At 39.6% G+C, this 19,209-nt stretch overlaps 2 protein-coding genes and 1 long non-coding RNA gene across 8 annotated transcripts in view; 2 read left to right on the top strand and 1 right to left on the bottom strand.

Annotated features, from left to right (window-relative positions):
• PhKgamma (phosphorylase kinase gamma) overlaps nt 1-2,680 on the top strand; it is a 27,119-nt gene extending 24,439 nt beyond the window's left edge. For all 3 annotated transcript variants that reach the window (XM_028321066.1, XM_028321067.1, XM_028321068.1), the window contains one exon: nt 75-2,680. The gene's annotated coding sequence lies outside the window, so the exon portion shown is untranslated. The remainder of the gene's footprint in view (nt 1-74) is intronic.
• On the bottom strand, nt 2,555-10,980 carry LOC114364769 (uncharacterized). 3 transcript variants are annotated; one of them, XR_003656874.1, is made up of 2 exons: nt 10,657-10,980; nt 2,555-4,294 (listed from the first exon to the last, which is right to left on the bottom strand). It is a non-coding gene; the product is annotated as an uncharacterized LOC114364769 (long non-coding RNA). The 3 variants fall into 3 exon arrangements; XR_003656873.1 differs by lacking the exon at nt 10,657-10,980 and adding an exon at nt 5,367-5,660; XR_003656875.1 differs by lacking the exon at nt 10,657-10,980 and adding an exon at nt 4,376-4,454.
• A 2,259-nt stretch (nt 10,981-13,239) lies between these two features.
• The window catches only part of LOC114364766 (max-binding protein MNT), a 31,159-nt gene continuing 25,189 nt past the window's right edge, over nt 13,240-19,209 (top strand). The window contains exons 1-2 of one of the 2 annotated variants that reach the window (XM_028321065.1): nt 13,240-13,374; nt 16,655-17,221. In XM_028321065.1, the coding sequence (XP_028176866.1) occupies nt 16,807-17,221 (415 nt within the window). In that variant the 5' untranslated portion in view covers nt 13,240-13,374; nt 16,655-16,806. Of the gene's footprint in view, nt 13,375-14,601; nt 16,299-16,468; nt 17,222-19,209 lie in introns of those variants that run through there. The other variant, XM_028321063.1, reaches the window with a different exon arrangement.

Raw genomic sequence — 19,209 nt, forward strand, 5'->3', positions numbered from 1 at the left:
GATATTTTCGAGGTCCATAAAAAACAGATTTTATATGAAGTGTATTCTATCGTACCTTTTTTTCTTGTTTCTAGGTCTTCCAACCACCAGGGTCGCAGAGCCTCGCCGCCGCGCCGCGCGCCGCACGTAGGTTAGTCGCGCGTTCGCAGCGCTAGTTCAATTATTGTATTAACCCGTTACCCGCCGTAACGGATACCGTTAGCGATAGCGTTATTACGTTATGAAACGTAACCATTTGTTTTTTAGTTTTATATTCGATTGTTCACGTCTAACATCATGGTACAAATATTGGCAATATATTGCGTGATTGTTTTGTGTTACGGTTGTCGAATTGTGTAGGACTTTTTTCTCTCTATCTCTCATTAAAATAAGGTTCACAATTCATAAGTAATTTAGTATTATATTATGATACAGCGTCCTTTGAAATTATTGGCTTGCAAAGCATTTATTTGCGAATGTAGGTAAGTCGCAGCCTCAAAATTAGGCAATGACAGATAATCATGAGAATATTGTGATATTACGGTGTATCAAATATTATACAGTATATTTTAAATACATCTTTATATGAATGTGTGCAATATTATTCAAGAAAAACATTAAAATTATACAATAGTTATTAAATGTGAAAACGGAAAGTTACAGATTTTTTAAAAAAAAGGTGCCTTCATAGTTCTGGTGCGACATAGTTGAATATCCCAATGACGCCTGTTTTGCTTTGTCCTATGTTGTAGGATATAAAGCTTAGCAATGTGGCATATTATTCAAATGCAATACGTGTGATTTTGCAACAAGAATTAGTGCTGTCCTGTCAACTGTCACAGCATTTTAGACTTCACATGTTTTACAATAAGTGCGATCTAAACATTGGCATCTAATTTCAATTTAAATAAACAAGAATTCTAAGGACTTAGTAGAACAGGTGCTAATGTAAACCAATGCACCAATGCTTCTCTAGTTAATTGTAGAAATAGCAAATACGAAACCACTACCGTGTCATTAAATACTATATTAATTAGAAATACAATCGTTCAAATACGAAGTCGTAAAGTACACACAAAGAAAACAATTTACTTCTAGCTCCTTTTATCTTGAACTATTTGAAAGAGCAATCTAAAAATGACATTGATATTCTAAATGTTGTCACTATATTTTGATATGTATCCACTGGACAAATGTGGGCATTCCACGTCGATTGTTTTTTTTTCTACACCGGTAAAAAGCTGATCAGAATTGTCACCAACTTCGTATTTGAAATTACACAGCTAGAATAGCATATAACTTTATTTACTTGCATATTGTTATATTACTGTATGTATCTAAAAATATAGTACCATAATAAAACTGAAAATATTTTATATTTATGTGGTATCTGATATCACCAGAAGTTTTGTTATTTATATTTATTTATTTCACATAATATTTTGTGGTTTAGATAACTATTTGTATTTACACAAGTGTTTGAAACATCTCAATTATTTTTATTATTTAAGAACCACTTCGTCCTTCCCCTAGCAATAATCACATAGGTACATATACCAAGAATATAAGAAATTACTAATATTAAGTAGTATAGTATAGTATTCGTGTGCATTGTAAGAGTGTAAATATTGCGTAGTCGTAGCAATATAGCGCTTGAAAGCAATATTTTGTCGATATATTAAACTATATTTACGTAAGCAATGTGATGTGGTTGAACAGTAATATAATGTTACTGCTAGTTAGACGAAATTTTAACTTTTTTGGGATATTTTTGCCAATATTTTGAATATTACCAACTTGTATTTTGGTAGAACAATTTACCTACTTTAAAGCTTAGTAAAGTTGAGGTTATGTGGTTCTACTTATCACCACAATTTGAACTCTTTTCACTTGTCTTAAAGTCAGGTTGTCATTGAACGTTATAGGCATCGAATCACACATACGTAGACTGCGCTGCGCGAGCCATATTTTTGCTTGAGACGCGTACAAGGCTCTCCAGTATCATATAAATAACACCAGCGCTATGTAGTGTGAATGAACTGAACACCCTAATGCTTAAAAAACGCTTCCTGACTAGGGTTCCTTTGAGTAATCAATGAGTTGTCGCTTTAACCACAAATGTCTGACCTATATCCGTTTCCCACAAAAAGGAACCTTTTTCTTTTGTTGGTTGCTATACAGAGTGTAATCGAATTAACGCAAAATCGTGTACACATTGCTAATCCACATAAATTATGCAAATGGTATTGTTAGTAACAACTTTTATCAGATCTTGCGTTAGAGCATTTACAAACTGTATAGTCTTCGATTATTTTGAACGACGACTCAATGTGAACTCTATATTTTAAAAAATACAGTTTAGAAATGATGTTTTAAACATTTATGGTATACATAGATCAATAACCCATCTCCCATGCAAAAGATCTTGAATTATTTATTTAAAATGTACTTGAGTACGTCACCAAAAGGCTGAATTTCCACAGCGAATTTAGAATTCTACGTATTGACACATCCGGTTTAAAATCAATTTAAAAGCCAATTTTTGACCATTGTTTTTGTGAGTTTCTTCAAGGAAATATTTGATTATTTCTTAATAGTGTCAGGTCCCTATTAGGAAACTGGGTTTCAAACTGTATTTTGTACAATTTATAAGTAATTAATAACCAAAAATGAGAGATCAATTTGAGTGTAATTTACATAACAAGTAAGTCACATGTTGTAATTACGATTCATATCAAAATGTAATCTGTGATTGGAATATACAATGACAGCTTAATTCTCAGCTAGACAGTGTTACATTATTATTAAAATAAACATCTTTAAACAACATTCTGACTGTATGATTTCAGACCCTGAATCCGCATATACATATAAAAATTTACATGAAAACCATATTTTAAGATACTACTGAGAGGCTGAACACGTCAGAAAATATATTTTTGGTTACCCTTGGCGTGCAAATTGCTAAGAAAACGTGGGTCTTACTTTACTGTAGTTGTGGTAAGTGTTATTTAGTATTTTTGGTTATCCCTTGGCGTGCAACGTGTTAAGAAAACTGGATTTTCACTGTAATTGTGGTAAGTGTCATTCAATGTCTAGAGGTGAATTTGTTATTGTACAGACCACAGCATATCCAGGTAATCACTGTGGCATCTTAAAGGCCCTGATAATAATGTTGTTTAAAGTATTTAATAATTTCAAATGCATATTTTGTTGTATTTACTGTAGAAACACATATTTTATATTAAATCCATAAACAACTGTGCAAGAAATAGCAATGACATTTTGAAATAAAACACATTTCACTTTAGTGTGACTTTAAATAGGTATATGAGTCACTATTTATTGCCTTATACTTGCTACATGTACAGAACAAAGTACAGTCGACAGCAGATTAAAATATACATTTATTTGTTGCAAATTCGCACTTATTGTAATGACATAAAATGCTACGGTGTTTATCTTGATGATGTATGTACATTTTGTATGATGCAAGTGACACAGTTTATGTGTAATAATCTACAGTGACAATTCATATGGTTTTACATTGCGATGAGTTACTTGGAACTTTCGTTCGAAAGTCTCACGCAATATGGGATATCTCTACCATATAGATATGATATCTGGTCGATTCATATACGTTTTAATGGCCAGAGAATGTTAAATGTTTTTTACGATTTTAATAAATGTAGATGATTTTTAATACCAGTCCTTTGTGTAATTTTGAACCAATAACGCGTCGAGAATGTCAGAATAAAATAATTAATTAAATCCTTAATTACATATCTAGTTTAGTATGTCATTAGCGGTACCATTCATGTGTCTAGTACACAGGAAAATAAGCTTTCCAAAGCAATCTAGCCCATAGTACTTTTGTGATAGAGTTGAATATTATTTGATGTAGAGACGTCCTTGTCAGCAGCCCGCCCTCAAAAAATGACCGAAAAAGTCTTCCATGTGATTACATTTTTCCATCGTGATCCGCCAGTCTAGGGGCCAGTTTTATGTAATTATTAATCATTATACCCACGCGATTCCATGGAATATTACTCGCACAATTCGGGCCGCAATAATAAAAGTTAATCACCTAATAAATAGTAAACAAGCGGCTGATAATACACGCGTTTTATTGTGATTCGCGAAGTATTTCGGTGCTTAGAGATAACTCGGCAGAATTTTCTCGGACAACTTGTTAACCGCAGCGACAAGTAGGAAGTGAAAGTCCGCAACAACACGTGCCCTGCGCGACTGCACCTCACCTCGCCTCACCTGGGCCCGGGACCTCATCTCCGCCGGCCTTATTACGCACTGCACACTGCAAATTAACACAAAACAATTTGATCGAGAGCGAGCATTACAGAGGAAAAGTATTAGATAAACAAAGCCGAGTTTGAACCGGTTCCGCTGTGCGATTGCGAGTTTCTTATTGCGCGCGCAATAAGACTCCAATTGGGTCGTCAGTCAGTTGAATGGAGTTGGTAGCGAGAGCAGCGTGCCGCTTGCCGCGTCACGGCGGGGGCGCGGGGCGCGTGCATTCGATCGCCGGCCGCTGCAATGGCATCGATCGCGCACGCCCCGTGCTACGTCGCCGCAACTCGCGCCGCCATTGGCCCCGCGCGCCGGTCACGTGACTCGCGCGCTCGCAGCCCATTGGCGCGTAGTGGCGGCGGCCACGTGAGAGCCGGCGGCGCGCGTGGTCAGTCGCGGCGTGACAGCGGGCGCGCTCGAACCGCGCGCGGCTCTGCCGCTTCCGAAATGAGCCTCCTCGACACGTTGTTAGAGGCGGCGCGCTTCATCGAGCTGCAGGAGCGGCGCCACCAGGCCGGTAAGTCCCGGCGCCGGCGGCCGTAGCACCGGCGCGGCTTACGACCGGTCGCCGGCGCGGCAGTGCAGCCGACGCCCGGCGCTCTTGACCTTGAACAGCACGCAGCCGCGCACCCCCGCCCCCCGCGGCCTCGCCCCACGTAAACAAAGGAAGCCTGAAATTCATTCCGCAGCGCAACGTAACTCCTATAATCTCTGCGTTTAAAACAACAAACAACGCATCTATTTGGCAGCGGCCACGCACACAGTACGCCTATTTGCGTGTGTCAACTCGCTTACGTGGGCGAGGCATAGACAACGCTCGACTGAACTATCTCCGATCTCCTCGTGTCGCGTATTTTCCTAGTGCGAGTGGGTGGCGAGTAAGCGATGGGGCGAGGTGTGTACGTGGAGCATTTCGGAGCATGACGCATTTGAAGTGAGCACGAGCTGGAGTCCAGTCAGCTGATCGCCGGTGGAGGGGGTGCGCGGGCGCTGTGAAGACACGGCCACTGCGCTTGATGCGCTGTGTAGTAATTTTACACTGCATCCTCTCTCACTACATAGAATTTGAGTATATTTACCTCGAGAAAAACTAGCACAAGGCGTGTTGCGTAAGGAGCGTGTCTACTCATTGTTCAACAAGACCTGCAATCTGCAACGGTGCTACGACGGTTATCGAAGAATTCAATTGTTTACAAGCTAGGTAGGCTGGCAGCGCGATTATGAGGAAGTCTCAGCCAGACTGTTTACTAATAGGCGTAGATAAGCATGACGAACTTACAAACAGACCAAAAATAATTGCTATGGATGCCGTTAGTCAAATTCGCGATGGATATGACGACTCTACATCCTATTAAAGCTAATATAACTTAGAAATCCTTCAGGAACCAACTTTCTCTCAAAATATTTCAAACTGTTCTGAAATTTTCAATTTCTTCTCCAGTATCCCAAGTTATAGCTCTACCAAGTGTAGTTTACGTCATTGTTTACCGTCAGTGTCTTGTGTTTTTCATAAAAACCAGGCAAAAACTTTCTCCTTTCCTTTTAAGTAAATGTTTATTATATTTATCACTACCAACAGTACAAGGTAAAGCTGCAATTAGTCTAAATAAATGGGTATAGTTAGTTACATGTCGCCTATTTATATCGTAATCGTTTTTAATAGCCACGAGGCGTGATTATCATTGGTAAATGAAATCACTGCTGTTGCAATGTATGGGCCTGTTGGTATACGCTCATTGCTGTGAGTGGGATGTCATAAAAATCCTTAAAATCTTGGGCAATGTGTAGGACTATAAGAATGTAGAGACTTGTGAATGTAGTCCCGTTGTTCTTCCAAAATAAGTAAAATTTCTTTGATAGGATGATATTTTCCAAGTAAGTACTTATTCAAACAATTTGTGATTTTGAGGGTCTCGTGAGCCTTACAAATACAAAATTAAATCACGAAGATCAAAGGCTTAAGTGGAAAATTGGCATGGGATTTGAAACGCAATCAGAAAGATAATTCCATACAATTACTGTTTCCAAACTTCCAATTCACCAATTATTGTCCAAGCAAATTCCCAAACAACAATGCTGTTCGGGTCGCTACTAGAATAGTTGCCTCGTTTACTATACTTTCATTGAACGTAACAGTACCTGCAACTAAAGAAAGGCCGGCTGATTTAACAAACGCAAAACCACTGCTATCTTTAAGAAGCTCCACCCTAAAATTCTTCCAAAAACCAAAAAAATTCCCGAAGCTGCATTGTTTTCTAAAAGGGTTGCGTCACGAGGGTCTGATTGTAGCAAACGGTTGTCACAAAGAACCTATTGCGACGCGTGTCGAGTGCTCTCATCCGTGAGACTCGCAATAATGAATCTTAACACGTTGTGATAAGGACCGTCGTGCTTATCGTTTCTTATCGCCGGGCCAACTCCCGCCGCCTCTGCGCGCCTAGTAAACTCACCGATGTAGAACCGTTATGCGACAGAGCTTCCATCTTGCGACGTGGTTCGGAACGTGCAATTTTTATTACATTTCGATAAAAGGTGTCGGGGAGACGTGAACGTGCTTTTGTTATTTTTAGAGGATCCGTCCCAAATAGCTTGGGTATTGGATGAAGAGACACTGTATTGAAATGATACACAGGTATAAACTGGTCAAAATTGTTCAATCAACGAAGAACAGATGCAAAATGATGAGATGGATTTACCTAAATATAAGTTGGAGTAGTTTGGTCGATGCATTCTGCACACAGTCTTGATTCGTGTGCTAATTTGCTGTAATCCTAAAATTTTCGGAAATTATTGTATCGATTACTGCCATAGATGTAAGTTATCTAATGACGTTAGGTCTATGCGTTCTAGAAACTACTTTCTGTTTAATATCTAATGATAAACTGGACAGTAGGCAGGTGCATTAGAGTAAAGGGCATAAGGTTTACGTGAGCCCTACACCATCTGTCGCTATGATTGATTTACTATGTAATAGCTACGTTGGGGTAAATTGTATTATCTTTACAAATTCTACAATTTTATTGTAATGCAGGTATTCCGTGAATCCCTTGTTCAGACTCGTACTCTTGAAATTTGCTGTCTCTCTTCGAGTATTATTAAATGAATTGGGATTAGATCATTATTCTATTCTATTCTATTAATAGTTATATTACGTAGAGTCGGCTTATCGCAAACTATGCATGTGTTCTTGCACTTGCTAGATTAATTTTAATACTTTGTGACAACTATAATTTGTACACAAACATCACCTGATGCTTGGATTTAAATACATTGTTCAACATCTTACTTAATTAAATTAAAAGTAAACATGTCATTTTAAATTTTATTTAGATTTGATTTGATTTAGGAGAGTTCAGCAGAGTTCGTGGCTCTATCTTCTTTTTTATCAGCAAAAACTTACCACAAATGTTCAACAACCGTTAATTGAGTTTCAAAAGGTCGAATTATCAACAAAAACAAAATAGCAGTGGAAAATTTCAAAACTGTACCTTCTTAATGGGGCCCATTTTTTCTTGGCAGTTAGATTGTGAACATTACTTCGAGCATTCAACTGGAATAGATAGGGGAAGGAATCTTTTACTTGCCAGTTGTTACCCTTCTTTGCTTCTGAATGCTTTGATTAAGCAAAAGATGCCATGAGAAGTTAAAATTTCTCACTTATTCGACACTGAAACACGATGATTGTGTGACGTGTGAGTCATCATTAAAATTTATTCATAATTTTATGAAAATGCTTGACGCAAACACAAATGGGATCACGTAAGGAAACATGTAGACTTTACATCCACTAAGATGATAATTAGAAACGAGGTGTTTGCTAGAATTATAAAATTTTGTCATAATAATCATCTACTTTGTTACTATAATTTAAATTCCTAATGAGGTTTGTTACTCATAGATGTTAACGTAATAAATGACCAAACCATTCAATTTCATATGACTAACCAATTCATCATAATGCACAATAGGTAACTCGTAGAACCATAAGCTTCTCCGGTAAGTTTCCACATCCAAATTGCAACACAATTAAATTGTATGCAATTATACAAAATTCCCAACAAACGGGCTTCAAACGTCGGATTTTAGTTAAAACAATGTTTTAACTTTTAACAAGCGGGCAACTAGCATATCCAAGTGTAGTTTAATTTTGAGCTACAACTATATTTCTGTAGTTTAGAGAAGTTTAACTTTACCCACGTGTCTAACAGTGATGGCCTCCCATTTCAATGATTAAATTAATTTATTTTTAGCATGTGTATGACGAACACTGTGTGTACGTTAGCATTCACATTATTGGGTTTTCTTCAAACACTATTGCGTGATTGTATATTATTATCCTTATCTCTAACAGGTTTTCCCAATTACTGGCAAGAGGTGTCGAAAATATCAAATTTTCTTCTTTATGGAATTGAAGGTTTTGCTAAACAAGATCAGGGTGTACATTTTTCGCGATTTTTTGATTTTAGCAATGGTTGATTGATAGACGTTGACGATTTAAATAAGATTGCAGTGTTTATATTAATAGTTCAGTTTCTTTTACGCTCATTTATGAATGAACAACTCTATTCAATGCCAATGTTACTATTGGTTCTTGAATAATTTTCTACAACCACAACTTTCTCGTTGTCACGTTGGTTTGTTATGAAGGGAAGCCAGTGTCTTTTAAAGTAGCAATACGATGAAGAATTGAGAGTACAGCAAAGTAACCTACATGCGTCAATATTAATTCTTGCAGGGTCACCAGATAATGACCCATTTTCCGCTCCGTGCGCAACTAAAGTTCGAGGTTTAGGTTCTAAGATATTGTCGTCATCATCGTTACTTCAATATAGGTGCAGTACGTTGCTCATTTCAATTGCGATGCGTCAGTCCACAAGTTAGGCGTACAATCGTATCACCAAGGCTCGAGGAAGGTCGGCGCGGGCGGTGAAAGGCGTGGTGACCTCGCATGCGGGTCTGTGAGGACGTTACGCCTGTAGTATATTGAACTGTGAGACGATAGGACCGTCGTAAACACTGGCTGTTTTGAATCGACGCTTTTTGCGCGCTGTTTTTCAACGACAATCTTTTTTCGAAACTGTAAAACGTTTTGGGAGAGCTTCAGAATTTCCAGCTTGGATATTATGACGCTTTTCGCCTACTTTCGGATTATTGGAACTCGTCTGAAGAAAGTCAGACGCAAGCCGTGTTTTTATGGCAGTGAAAAATAAATGTATTATTCGTTTACATGAATTAGAAACGAAAAAAATACGGTTAGTTGAAATAACGCCCGGAACTGAACTTGAATAATTTTGAATATTGACAAAATCTGTATAAACTCACGTTGTTTAACAGCAAATATATTTTAAAAAGGCGACTTATAAAAACATTTGGTGGAAGAAAATAAAATTAGAATTGTATATTTGGCCAGGGAGTAGCTACCACCAGGGATTGTATCAAAAGATTTACATATTGCCTATGTATTAGTTCGGCAACGGTACCTCGAGCTGCTACCGTTATCTGTTAACAATTTTAAATGAATGCGAATTTTTAATCCTAGTCAAAATGTACCCTGCGTCAATTTTGCCAATTTCTTTTACACTATTTTTCAGTCTGAGATCACGTGCGAACAGTTGGTTGACCACGGTTCTGAATTTTTCCATTCCCGAACATCTCATTGAATTTTTATGGGGAGATATTCTGGTAATGTCCGGTTTCAGCTGTGATGTATGTATTCAAAAAAGTTGATTGCCATAACATTTTATGTTTAAGATGCCAAAATTACAAGTTCTCAGCCTATATTTCACGACTTTATTGCAGAGCTTGGACCTTCGTGGGGTTAATGTAGGAGTACCCTGGAGCATTTTGAATTTTAATTCGCATTTTTAATAGTGTATTATCATCTGATGTAAACGCAGTCTTTGTTTCCTTTGTGCATTTCCTTGAATGGCATCTTTTGAATACGATCAAGAAATTCAACGTTCTGTGAGTATTGTTGGAATATATTCGTGAATATTTTAATATCTGTATACCTAACTTGACATAATATGCAATCAGCAGCCACACGAGTTGAGGTCGCTCAAAATCCATCACCCATACAAATTAGATAGTGGCCATTATAAGTTGAAATTGTTCATACATTTCCTGTTTGTAACATTGAAATGCATTTTGCAGTATCGGTGCGTTAATCAGGACCTTTCTCGCTGCGCAGACGGCTCGTATCGGCATCCGGTGCTCCCCTTGTTTCCACTCCAGTCGTCTGCTCATTATTGATTACTGATGATACCCGACGGCCATTAGCAATGCTAATTGTCTCATCAAACACATGCTGCGCCACACATCCAGCCGAAATGTAAACACTTAGGTATTCTTCAAGCTAGGTGTACTTACTTGTAGGTCTCAAAAGAATTGAATCGCGTTGGTGCGTCGAAAAATTTCATTTCGCAGCGCAACTTGATTTAATCAGGACTCGGCGTTCCACAAATAGAATCTAGGCACAATGCTAGGTCGCAACGCACCAACCTGCTAAACCGGCAGGTGTGGTACAGAGGTGCAGGCAGGAGCGCGGGAGGTTTCGCGTGGCGGTGTTTTCCCGGGCGGGGCGGGGGCCGGTGCACCAAGGTCAGCCGGCGCACGCATGCGCGCCCGCTCCCCCAGGCCTCAGCCACCTTGCCGGAACCTGCACCCACTCACTTAGGGGCCATCCATAAAGTACGTCACACGAATTTCATGATTTTTTGACCCCCCCTCCGTCCTTGTCACAGGTGGTCACATTTCTGAGATCCCCCCCTCCCTAGTGTGACGTCACATGTTTTGCAATTTCACATCGAAAAATTATTAAATTAAGAGCAGTTCCGAAATTAGTTTTATTTCCATTTAAATTAAGTACTTTTTTATGAAATCAACATTATATAAAATATTTGAAACAATTGAAATGTGATGTCACGAAACTTAGGACCCCTCCCACCCCTTGTCACACCATGTCACACTTTGTCAACCCCCTCCCCCCCTCTTTACGTGTGACGTACTTTATGGATGACCCCTTATGTGCTCCTGTGAGCTGCACTCCACATAATGGGCGCCCTCCCCCACATTTCTCGAGTTACGCTCCGTAGATTCCGAATTCTCGGCAGATCCGAGATAATCATATCCTGTGTGCGTGTTCTTGCACAAAGGAACAGATTTCTATCGGTTTGAAAAGGCTTCTAACGTTTTTCCGCTTCCGCAAACTTTTAAGAGTTCAGGGCTCGCCACGTTGGCCGAGTATTCTCGTGATCGTTGTTTGGAGAGCAGCTAGACTCGAGTGCGCTATGACGGACCTAGATATGGCGGTGTAATATAGATAACAAACACGTGCCACGGTGCGCGTAGGAGCGCGGAGTAGAACGTATCGCGCAAACACTACTACAACAAACAGAAATCCTATTAGCAAGATTAGTGCTTATGACGTAAGGCAAGATGGCTCATTTTCGTGCTCAACGCCATAAAAGTTTACGTTGGCCTAATTGTTCCGTTATCGACGAACACTTAAACTCAATTTAGCAATTCCAAGCTTCGTCGATAGCTTGAAAATCAGTGATTCATGTAAAATGAACTGCTTTCAACCAGATCGATGCCATGACGCCATCTCTACCTACGCCTTTCAGCGTGGAAAGGAAGACTAACACTGCACCGGCCACGTCTCATTAGAAAGCTATAGCACAGTAGATAAATCAAACAGTACGGAAGCTTCATACAAACGCTCGAAATCAGACTCACGCACACAGACGCACGCTTTACACAAGCTCTAAGCGAACCTCGCAGTCCATCCGTCGCGAGTGTCGCGCGCGTTGTGTTTTTAATAATAATTTTATTGTATGCACTGTCCGCTGTATTTTTAAAAACATGCCAAGAGTGTATTGCGTAGTATACGGCTGCTTAAACTCGGCATCTTCAAAACCAGAACTTTCATTTTTTAAACTTCGTAATAATTCTGAATTGTAAAAATTATTAAATATTACTTTTTAAATAAAGTGCTTACATCTGATTTAGTAATAGTTCTTTTTAAATTACGTAATTACGCTTTTTAACAATTTATGTGTTCTATTTGATAAATAAATTTGCTCCGCGCGCTTTTGTACTAAGTGATGAACTGTATTTAAAATGAGGCAATAGCTATGTGAAAGTAAGTATCCGGCATTTTATTTATGAGAATAGAATATCTTCTACCGGCCTCTAATAGTACTTAATTAATTTATTCGATTATGTATTCGATTTTTATAGAACCTACTTAATTAACGTTTTATTTTTTTGTTAACTAGCTACTTAGTCAATTAATTTATTCCATTAAGTATTTGATAATTAAAAAACCTAAATAAACGTTTTAATAAGTACGTAAGTCAGAACCTTATTAATTTTATAAAGATTAAGAGTGCCAACCCTAACACTCAGTTGAAGTGTAGGTATTTAACTCGCCGAAAGGGCTAAGTTTCCGTACTGCTTTAGCTCATATATCTACTGTGGCTATAGCCATTGTGCATAAGAAGCGGCACCGCTACGCGACTCTTGCGTCGGTTCGCACTGTTGTGCCGCTCGATTCGGTTGCAATGTTCCATTCACCTTATTCGTCGCGTCGAGGTTCAGTGACTCCGCCGGCGACCGACTAACTCCTCAGAACACGTCATCTGCGTGCTAATGCAGCCGTTTCATCACCTACGGCCGATCGGGGCTCTTTAAATTCTGTGGGTGTCCCGCGGCCGCCGTTGCGACCTCGTTTCGCGTGCGAGCGAGTGCGGCGAGCTTCATGCAGCGTTATGTAAAGTGCCGAGAGCAGTGCAGCGGCGAGCGTTGCGCTCGACCGCGTGCGCGCCCCCCGCGCCGCTGCCCCTCGCGATTTCGTCCGCCGTCGGTTTCACTCGCGACGCTCGGCGCGGGGTTCCGGAGGTCGCGCTCCTCCCGCCTCCCTCCTCGAGACGGAACCGTCCGCGGCCCTCGGCGGCCACTCAGTCGTCGAGCGGATCGCGTCGACGGCGGCTGGCTCGCCTCGAACTATCGTGTCGCGTAGACGGTCGGCGGTTCGCGTGAATCGTCACCGCCGGGGGTCCTCCGGCGTCTGTTTTGGGAGTCGTGGTAATTCGCGGTTGCGTTTGCGATGGTCACGACCGCGAGCTGGCGGCGTGGGTTGGAAATAGCGTGCGTTATCATCGGCCTCGAGTGGCGAGACGAGATAGCGCGAGGTCGGCGGCACCTGCGCGCCGCGCCCCACGTGCCGACCGCTGCAGCCGACGATTAGCTGCGGCCTCAGCGCCAGCATCGTCCACCCGCCAGCTTCGCTGAGCGCCCTCCCCCAGCTAGGATTAGCGCGGCGCCTCTCGCCATTGTTCCCCTTCAGAAAACTCAGACCTTCCCCAATCTTGCAAAATTTTCAACGCTTATCTCGATGCGCACCCAAATGTTCTTTTAAAACTAATACGAATAATTCTTGAATTAAAAAGTAGTCAGTTACACTTCATATTGTGAAGAGTCTAGAAGCAATATAATGGTTCTTATCATTTCACAATGTGTCCCTTGAAATAATAGATTACATAATTAATTTCCCTGGCAACCGTGTAGATATCAAGAAATACCTTCGATACGTGTTTTCGTTTATCTTCAAAGCGTATGTTCAAGTATGTTGTACATTCTTGCGTCGAAGTTTTAGTCTTAAGTTTTTCCATTTAATGATCACGGGGATAGTTTTGTAACTTCCAGATATTTTCTACTTCGCTAACAAATTGATCCTCTTTGTCCTGCATCTTTTGATCGTTGTTATTGTCTCTATGATTGGACAATTCAATTGTGTTAGAATCGTTTGATGTATTACCATTACGGAAAATTGGTTTCTTGATTTTGGATATGCAAAATGTTGTCCCTCCATTTCCTTTAATAGCGTTCAACATTGTAATAAGGCTTTGCGAGTTACAAAACCAGTTCTTTTGTTAAATGTGTATACAGTTAATTCTATTAGCAACGTCAGAGCTCCATCGTATTGATTTGTGTCAAGCAAATGAGTATTTATTAAATTGATTCGATTAATTGCACGTCTGTAGTCAGGTCCGTCTGATTTTTAATTATGTAAAACTATACTCGCAGCATATTTAATAAGTTTAAAATGTTTCTTTGAGTTCTTTGGATTCATTTTTATTGATTTTCTCAGAGTCATATTCACGATTTTCTTTGTTCTTGTCTTTTGTTTTTCTGTTAGAGCTTTTAATTATTGATTTAAATTATATTGTTTCTTTCTTATAATTTTTACTTTGGCTTGACTAAGATTTGTTTAAGTTTACTGGTCAAATTCCTATTTAACCATACAATGGAACGTTTTGCATCGCTTAGAAGTGATACAGGAAAATATTTGCATTCGTTACAGATAGCTTTATGTACCTAACTTACAAAGAGGTGATAATATTAATGTAATTCTGAATTCATTTATTGAACATCGCTTTGTACTCTATGTGTAGAAAAATAACTCAAGGCATATAATTTATTTAATTGCGCAAGTTATTGCGCAATAGCAAACTGCAATCTTGTAATGCATCGAATGGTGCTACATCGTCAACTATGTCCCGACCTCTAGAATGCTGACTGTCGTCTTTTGAATAATATAACCGAGTTTCGATAATATCCAATACATTTCCATTGGTCTTTATCTTTGCAAGCTCTTTGTTTTGATTGATAACGAAAAGTCGAGAGAACGAGACGAATGAATAATTACAATTCCATAATGTAAACAATTTAATTATGAAAATGATTCAACTCCTTTCATTATCATCACTTTTGAATTTCTGAACAGACATGGGAATTTTGTGAAATCCCTTTGTCAAATCAAAACGCATCAGAGATCTGGTAGAAAAATCATATTTCCTATTACAATCCAATCATCGCGTTCAACCGATATAAATAGTTAGAACTCATAGTGTGTTGTTATAGCTACGCTTACGCTGAGCAGTAGGTAACTAGTTACATAATATAAACACCGACACATGTCGTCGATTCGCTTATATAACTCGCGCGTGTACGCCGACGTACCGATATGCCCGAGACCTTACTATGGGACCGCGTTCCGAGTATCGACCTACTTAGAAGTTTCTGCTTATCTTATATTCGCAATGCCCCAAAACCTAATTCGCAAACAAAAGATTTGCTGCCACTGTAGGCACTACAACGACTCTAAATGTTGTTTTACAGCCGCTTGTTATTGCACGATAACAGCAATGCTTTCATAGCACGTGTACGCTGTATTTAAGTCTGACTAAACCGATAACATTACCAGTGTTACTAGTACGAACACAGCAGCTGCTAATTTTTCTTTATTTGTCGGAGACTGTTGGAAAAACGCCGCTTGGCTTCCATTCAGATGCCTCATTCCGACAAAATATATTCGCCACGTAACGAATTCTCTATGAATATGCATAACTCGTTAATGTCCTTTGTTTTGTTCCGTTTCAGACTCTAATATTTCATTCGTTTCTTGAGTAGTATCGTCGTTTCTCTCGGGCAAATGAACATTGTTGAGCAAATCGCAAGATTCGATCGTGTTTCTTTTGTTCGTTGGTTGAAAATCCACTATGTCTGCCAATTCGGTCGGCCACTGTACCAGGGCCGCATGAAGTTGTAGGAGGTTGAGTTAACTGTCAGTGGCGGGTGGTGGGGGGCGGGGGGAGTGCACGTGCCGGCGAGCCATGCCATGCGTTCGTCGCCCTCCCCTCACTTGTTGAGCGCCGCGCCGTCGCAGCGCAGTCCGACGTTTCCAACTCGCTTCATATCGCCCATTCTCTTAGCTTCCCTCCTCACACACGCTCGATCTCTTTCTTACAAATATCGTGCGTGCGTAGGTTCGCGTCTGTGACTATCTTATTGATTTCACTTATCACATCATTTATGATTTTTTTGATTGGCGAACATGAAGCTATCACCCAGTACTTGAAAGGCTTTCGGATAGTAAACAGCGCGGCGTAATGTTCCTTACAATGTTTTTTGACTTTCGGTGTCAGTTTGACGCCTACACCTACACTATAGATGACCCACGCTGAACTGTCCCACCAAACTCAATGACAGGGGGGCGCTACCATCGTTCAACTTTATGGTTTCCAACATGGCAAAAATCGGAACCAGCGATTCGGTATTGACGGTGGCGCCCCGCTGTCAATGTCATCGACAGGACAGTCCAGTATTTTGGAACTATATCTCAAACAATAAGCATTAACCGAGTCGTTTGAGGTTCCGAGAAACATTCCACCTCTGACCTAATTTGTCTTTCTGTCATTAGCAAACGTATATATTACTTTGGGTGCGCAAACGACAACTCGTTTTCAGTACCGGTCTGATCTCGCAAATGCACCGTCTGAGAGCAGAATTCCATGTTTTCTAGATCCTTCGCCAGTTACAATGATTAAACAGTGATTATATTACCGGAGATAAGTAAATTAAGTGTGAACAATTTAGTTTGTTAATAGAATGGACAGGACGTAGTGAAATAACAATGGGGACTTGTAGTTAGCAAATGTGTTGCCCCGTCATAGAATGGGTATACTTATGGAAACCACGCAAGTGAATCTGGGCACTGCCAGTTACCGGAGGCGGCGAACAGAGACGGAATTGTTCGGCGCGATGGGCACTCCAGGCGATTTCTACGCGGACACGCTGCACACCATCGCTATCAATACCAGGGAGACAGAGTTCGGTAGTATTGTGGAGCCAATACCGATCACGCTGAAGGCGTACACACAGTTCCATGCCCATGGACACGCGATCAACGGCTACGGGTACCCGCAGCAGCAAGTGTTGACTTCTCTCGTCGCTGCTCCCCGGGTGACCCCAGTCGAGAAACCCTCCACTTCCACATTCATACCGAATCCTGTAAAGGAAGAAGTTAAAGCGGTCGTCGAGAAAGTCGCGTTCCCTCCTCCGAAGAAAAAATGGATTAGAGAATATTTAGGTAAGTTTTGGATTACTTGGATCGAATACTAATAACTTAGGTGGGGGTTGAGCAAGTTTGAATATTGAACGTTCACGAATGTCGTGCATTAGCCCGTCGAAATCAACTTGTCAATGCAAGAAACGACCTTGTCACGGCGGTTGTGGCCTCGTCTTGTTTTTGCACAACAATATCTAAGAACACCGCAAACACCTTTTAAATAATCGACATAGTATTCTTTATTTACGTATGAGTAAAGGCAAAACAGGAAGAAGAGAAACGCAAGCCAGATTTTTAGAAACAAGTAATTTAGCAGTAATAATTACCTACCCTAACTTTTATGACTGGTTACAATATCAATCTGCACATAATATGTATGCTCATTTTACATTAATAGTTTACTAGTAACTAGAACTTATTTCCAATCCATGTAGAAACCTTACAAAAGAAATGTAATTTATCGTTCACATCGAAATTTGATTTGAATTGAGGAAATTAATCATACGTCGTCAACAAAGCTTCGGAAATAGGAAAACGATGTATGGATTTAAACAGGTAATGAAACATCTGTGGAAGTCGCCTCAAGGCAGGCTTGTCCACAAGGTTAGCCTGTGCATGCGCCGGCTCGCGTACGCAGTGATCGTTGGGTCGATTTGCCTAATTGTGAATTGTATTTAATCGGTAATTGGGATTCAATCCAATATTTTGATCCCAAGTATCAAAATATTGGAGAAAAACTGACACATAATATTCTAATGTCAAAAAGAAAAGTTTGTTTGTGAAAAATGAACGTTTAAAGCTTGGGTTTCAATACTTTTTAGTACGAATTAATTTTTCAGGTTGAAAATAAAACAACGGTACAAAATATTAATCATGATTATATACCAAAATTGGCAAATAAGAAAGATAGGCAATGAACTTTAACTTATTAGCAGAAGAGTTGACCCTAATAGCGTTTATCAACATTATGAATTAATAAAAAACACAAAACTGTTTACACGTGTTTATGCTGGAGTAAATTTTATGGATGTGGATATAATTTATGGTAATATTGCTCAAAGGCCGCTGTTTACACGCTATACATAAATCAATTAAGTTGATTTGCATTATAATCTCTAGGGCTCCGTTTTGTTAGTGGAAAATAGCCAGGAAGCTAAGGGAAGTAGCTGAGCTGATGATAGCTCAATTAAAGATTCTGCTAAAGCGTTTGACTTTGTTCAAAGTAAATTATGGTGGTTTTAAAATGCTGAAGAGACTTTTGCTATATTTGATAAAATAATGGTACCTCACGCAGTCGAAAATTCAACGGGTACCACAAGGAACTATGTTGGGGCCAATATCATTAAACGTAAGCACTAAAGATATTTATTATTGCTTTATGTAAATTTTCACGAAATAGGTAACTAGACAACACAAGTGCGCACGCCATCGTGCGACATTATATCAGAGTGTGTAATTCAATAAAGATGGCCGACTGTATTGCGTAACCGGGTTTCCCAACTTTTCACACATAGCCTTTTGATAATGCTTGTTATTGGATAAAGTAAAATTAGGCGTTACCGTTACAGATATTTGTTTTAACAAATGAAAAAGAATTTATGGAACAATGACTAACTACTGTAGTCAAAGATTGTGTCGTTTCATTCAAACTTTACTTGTTTAATTTAATTAAGAATAAGTATTTGTCATTTGTCGTCGTTTGGCTGAAATGAACGCACGATGTATTTGACCGCAATTTCACTTGATGTTAAGTGTAGAGTCTAGTCGTCTAGGTAGGCTACCTGCCTAGTTAGTGAATGTTCACTCTTGCCTTTGATTGTTCGGTGAAGATATCACTATCCAGCGATTTATTGAAGCTCATCAACCTAAACATTGTGGCATCTTTTGTAGTTTTTGCAAAAACCATCTTGAAGTGCTCTCGACTTTGGTTCATCCTAGAATATTCTTGATATAATAAGAGTTACGATTAGCGCAAAATTTTTGATTCGATGAAAGCAATCAAACGAGGT

The sequence above is a fragment of the Ostrinia furnacalis genome, unplaced genomic scaffold (genome assembly GCF_004193835.3).
Source record: "Ostrinia furnacalis isolate ACB-3 unplaced genomic scaffold, ASM419383v2 OfSCF7467, whole genome shotgun sequence".
Taxonomy (NCBI): domain Eukaryota; kingdom Metazoa; phylum Arthropoda; class Insecta; order Lepidoptera; family Crambidae; genus Ostrinia; species Ostrinia furnacalis.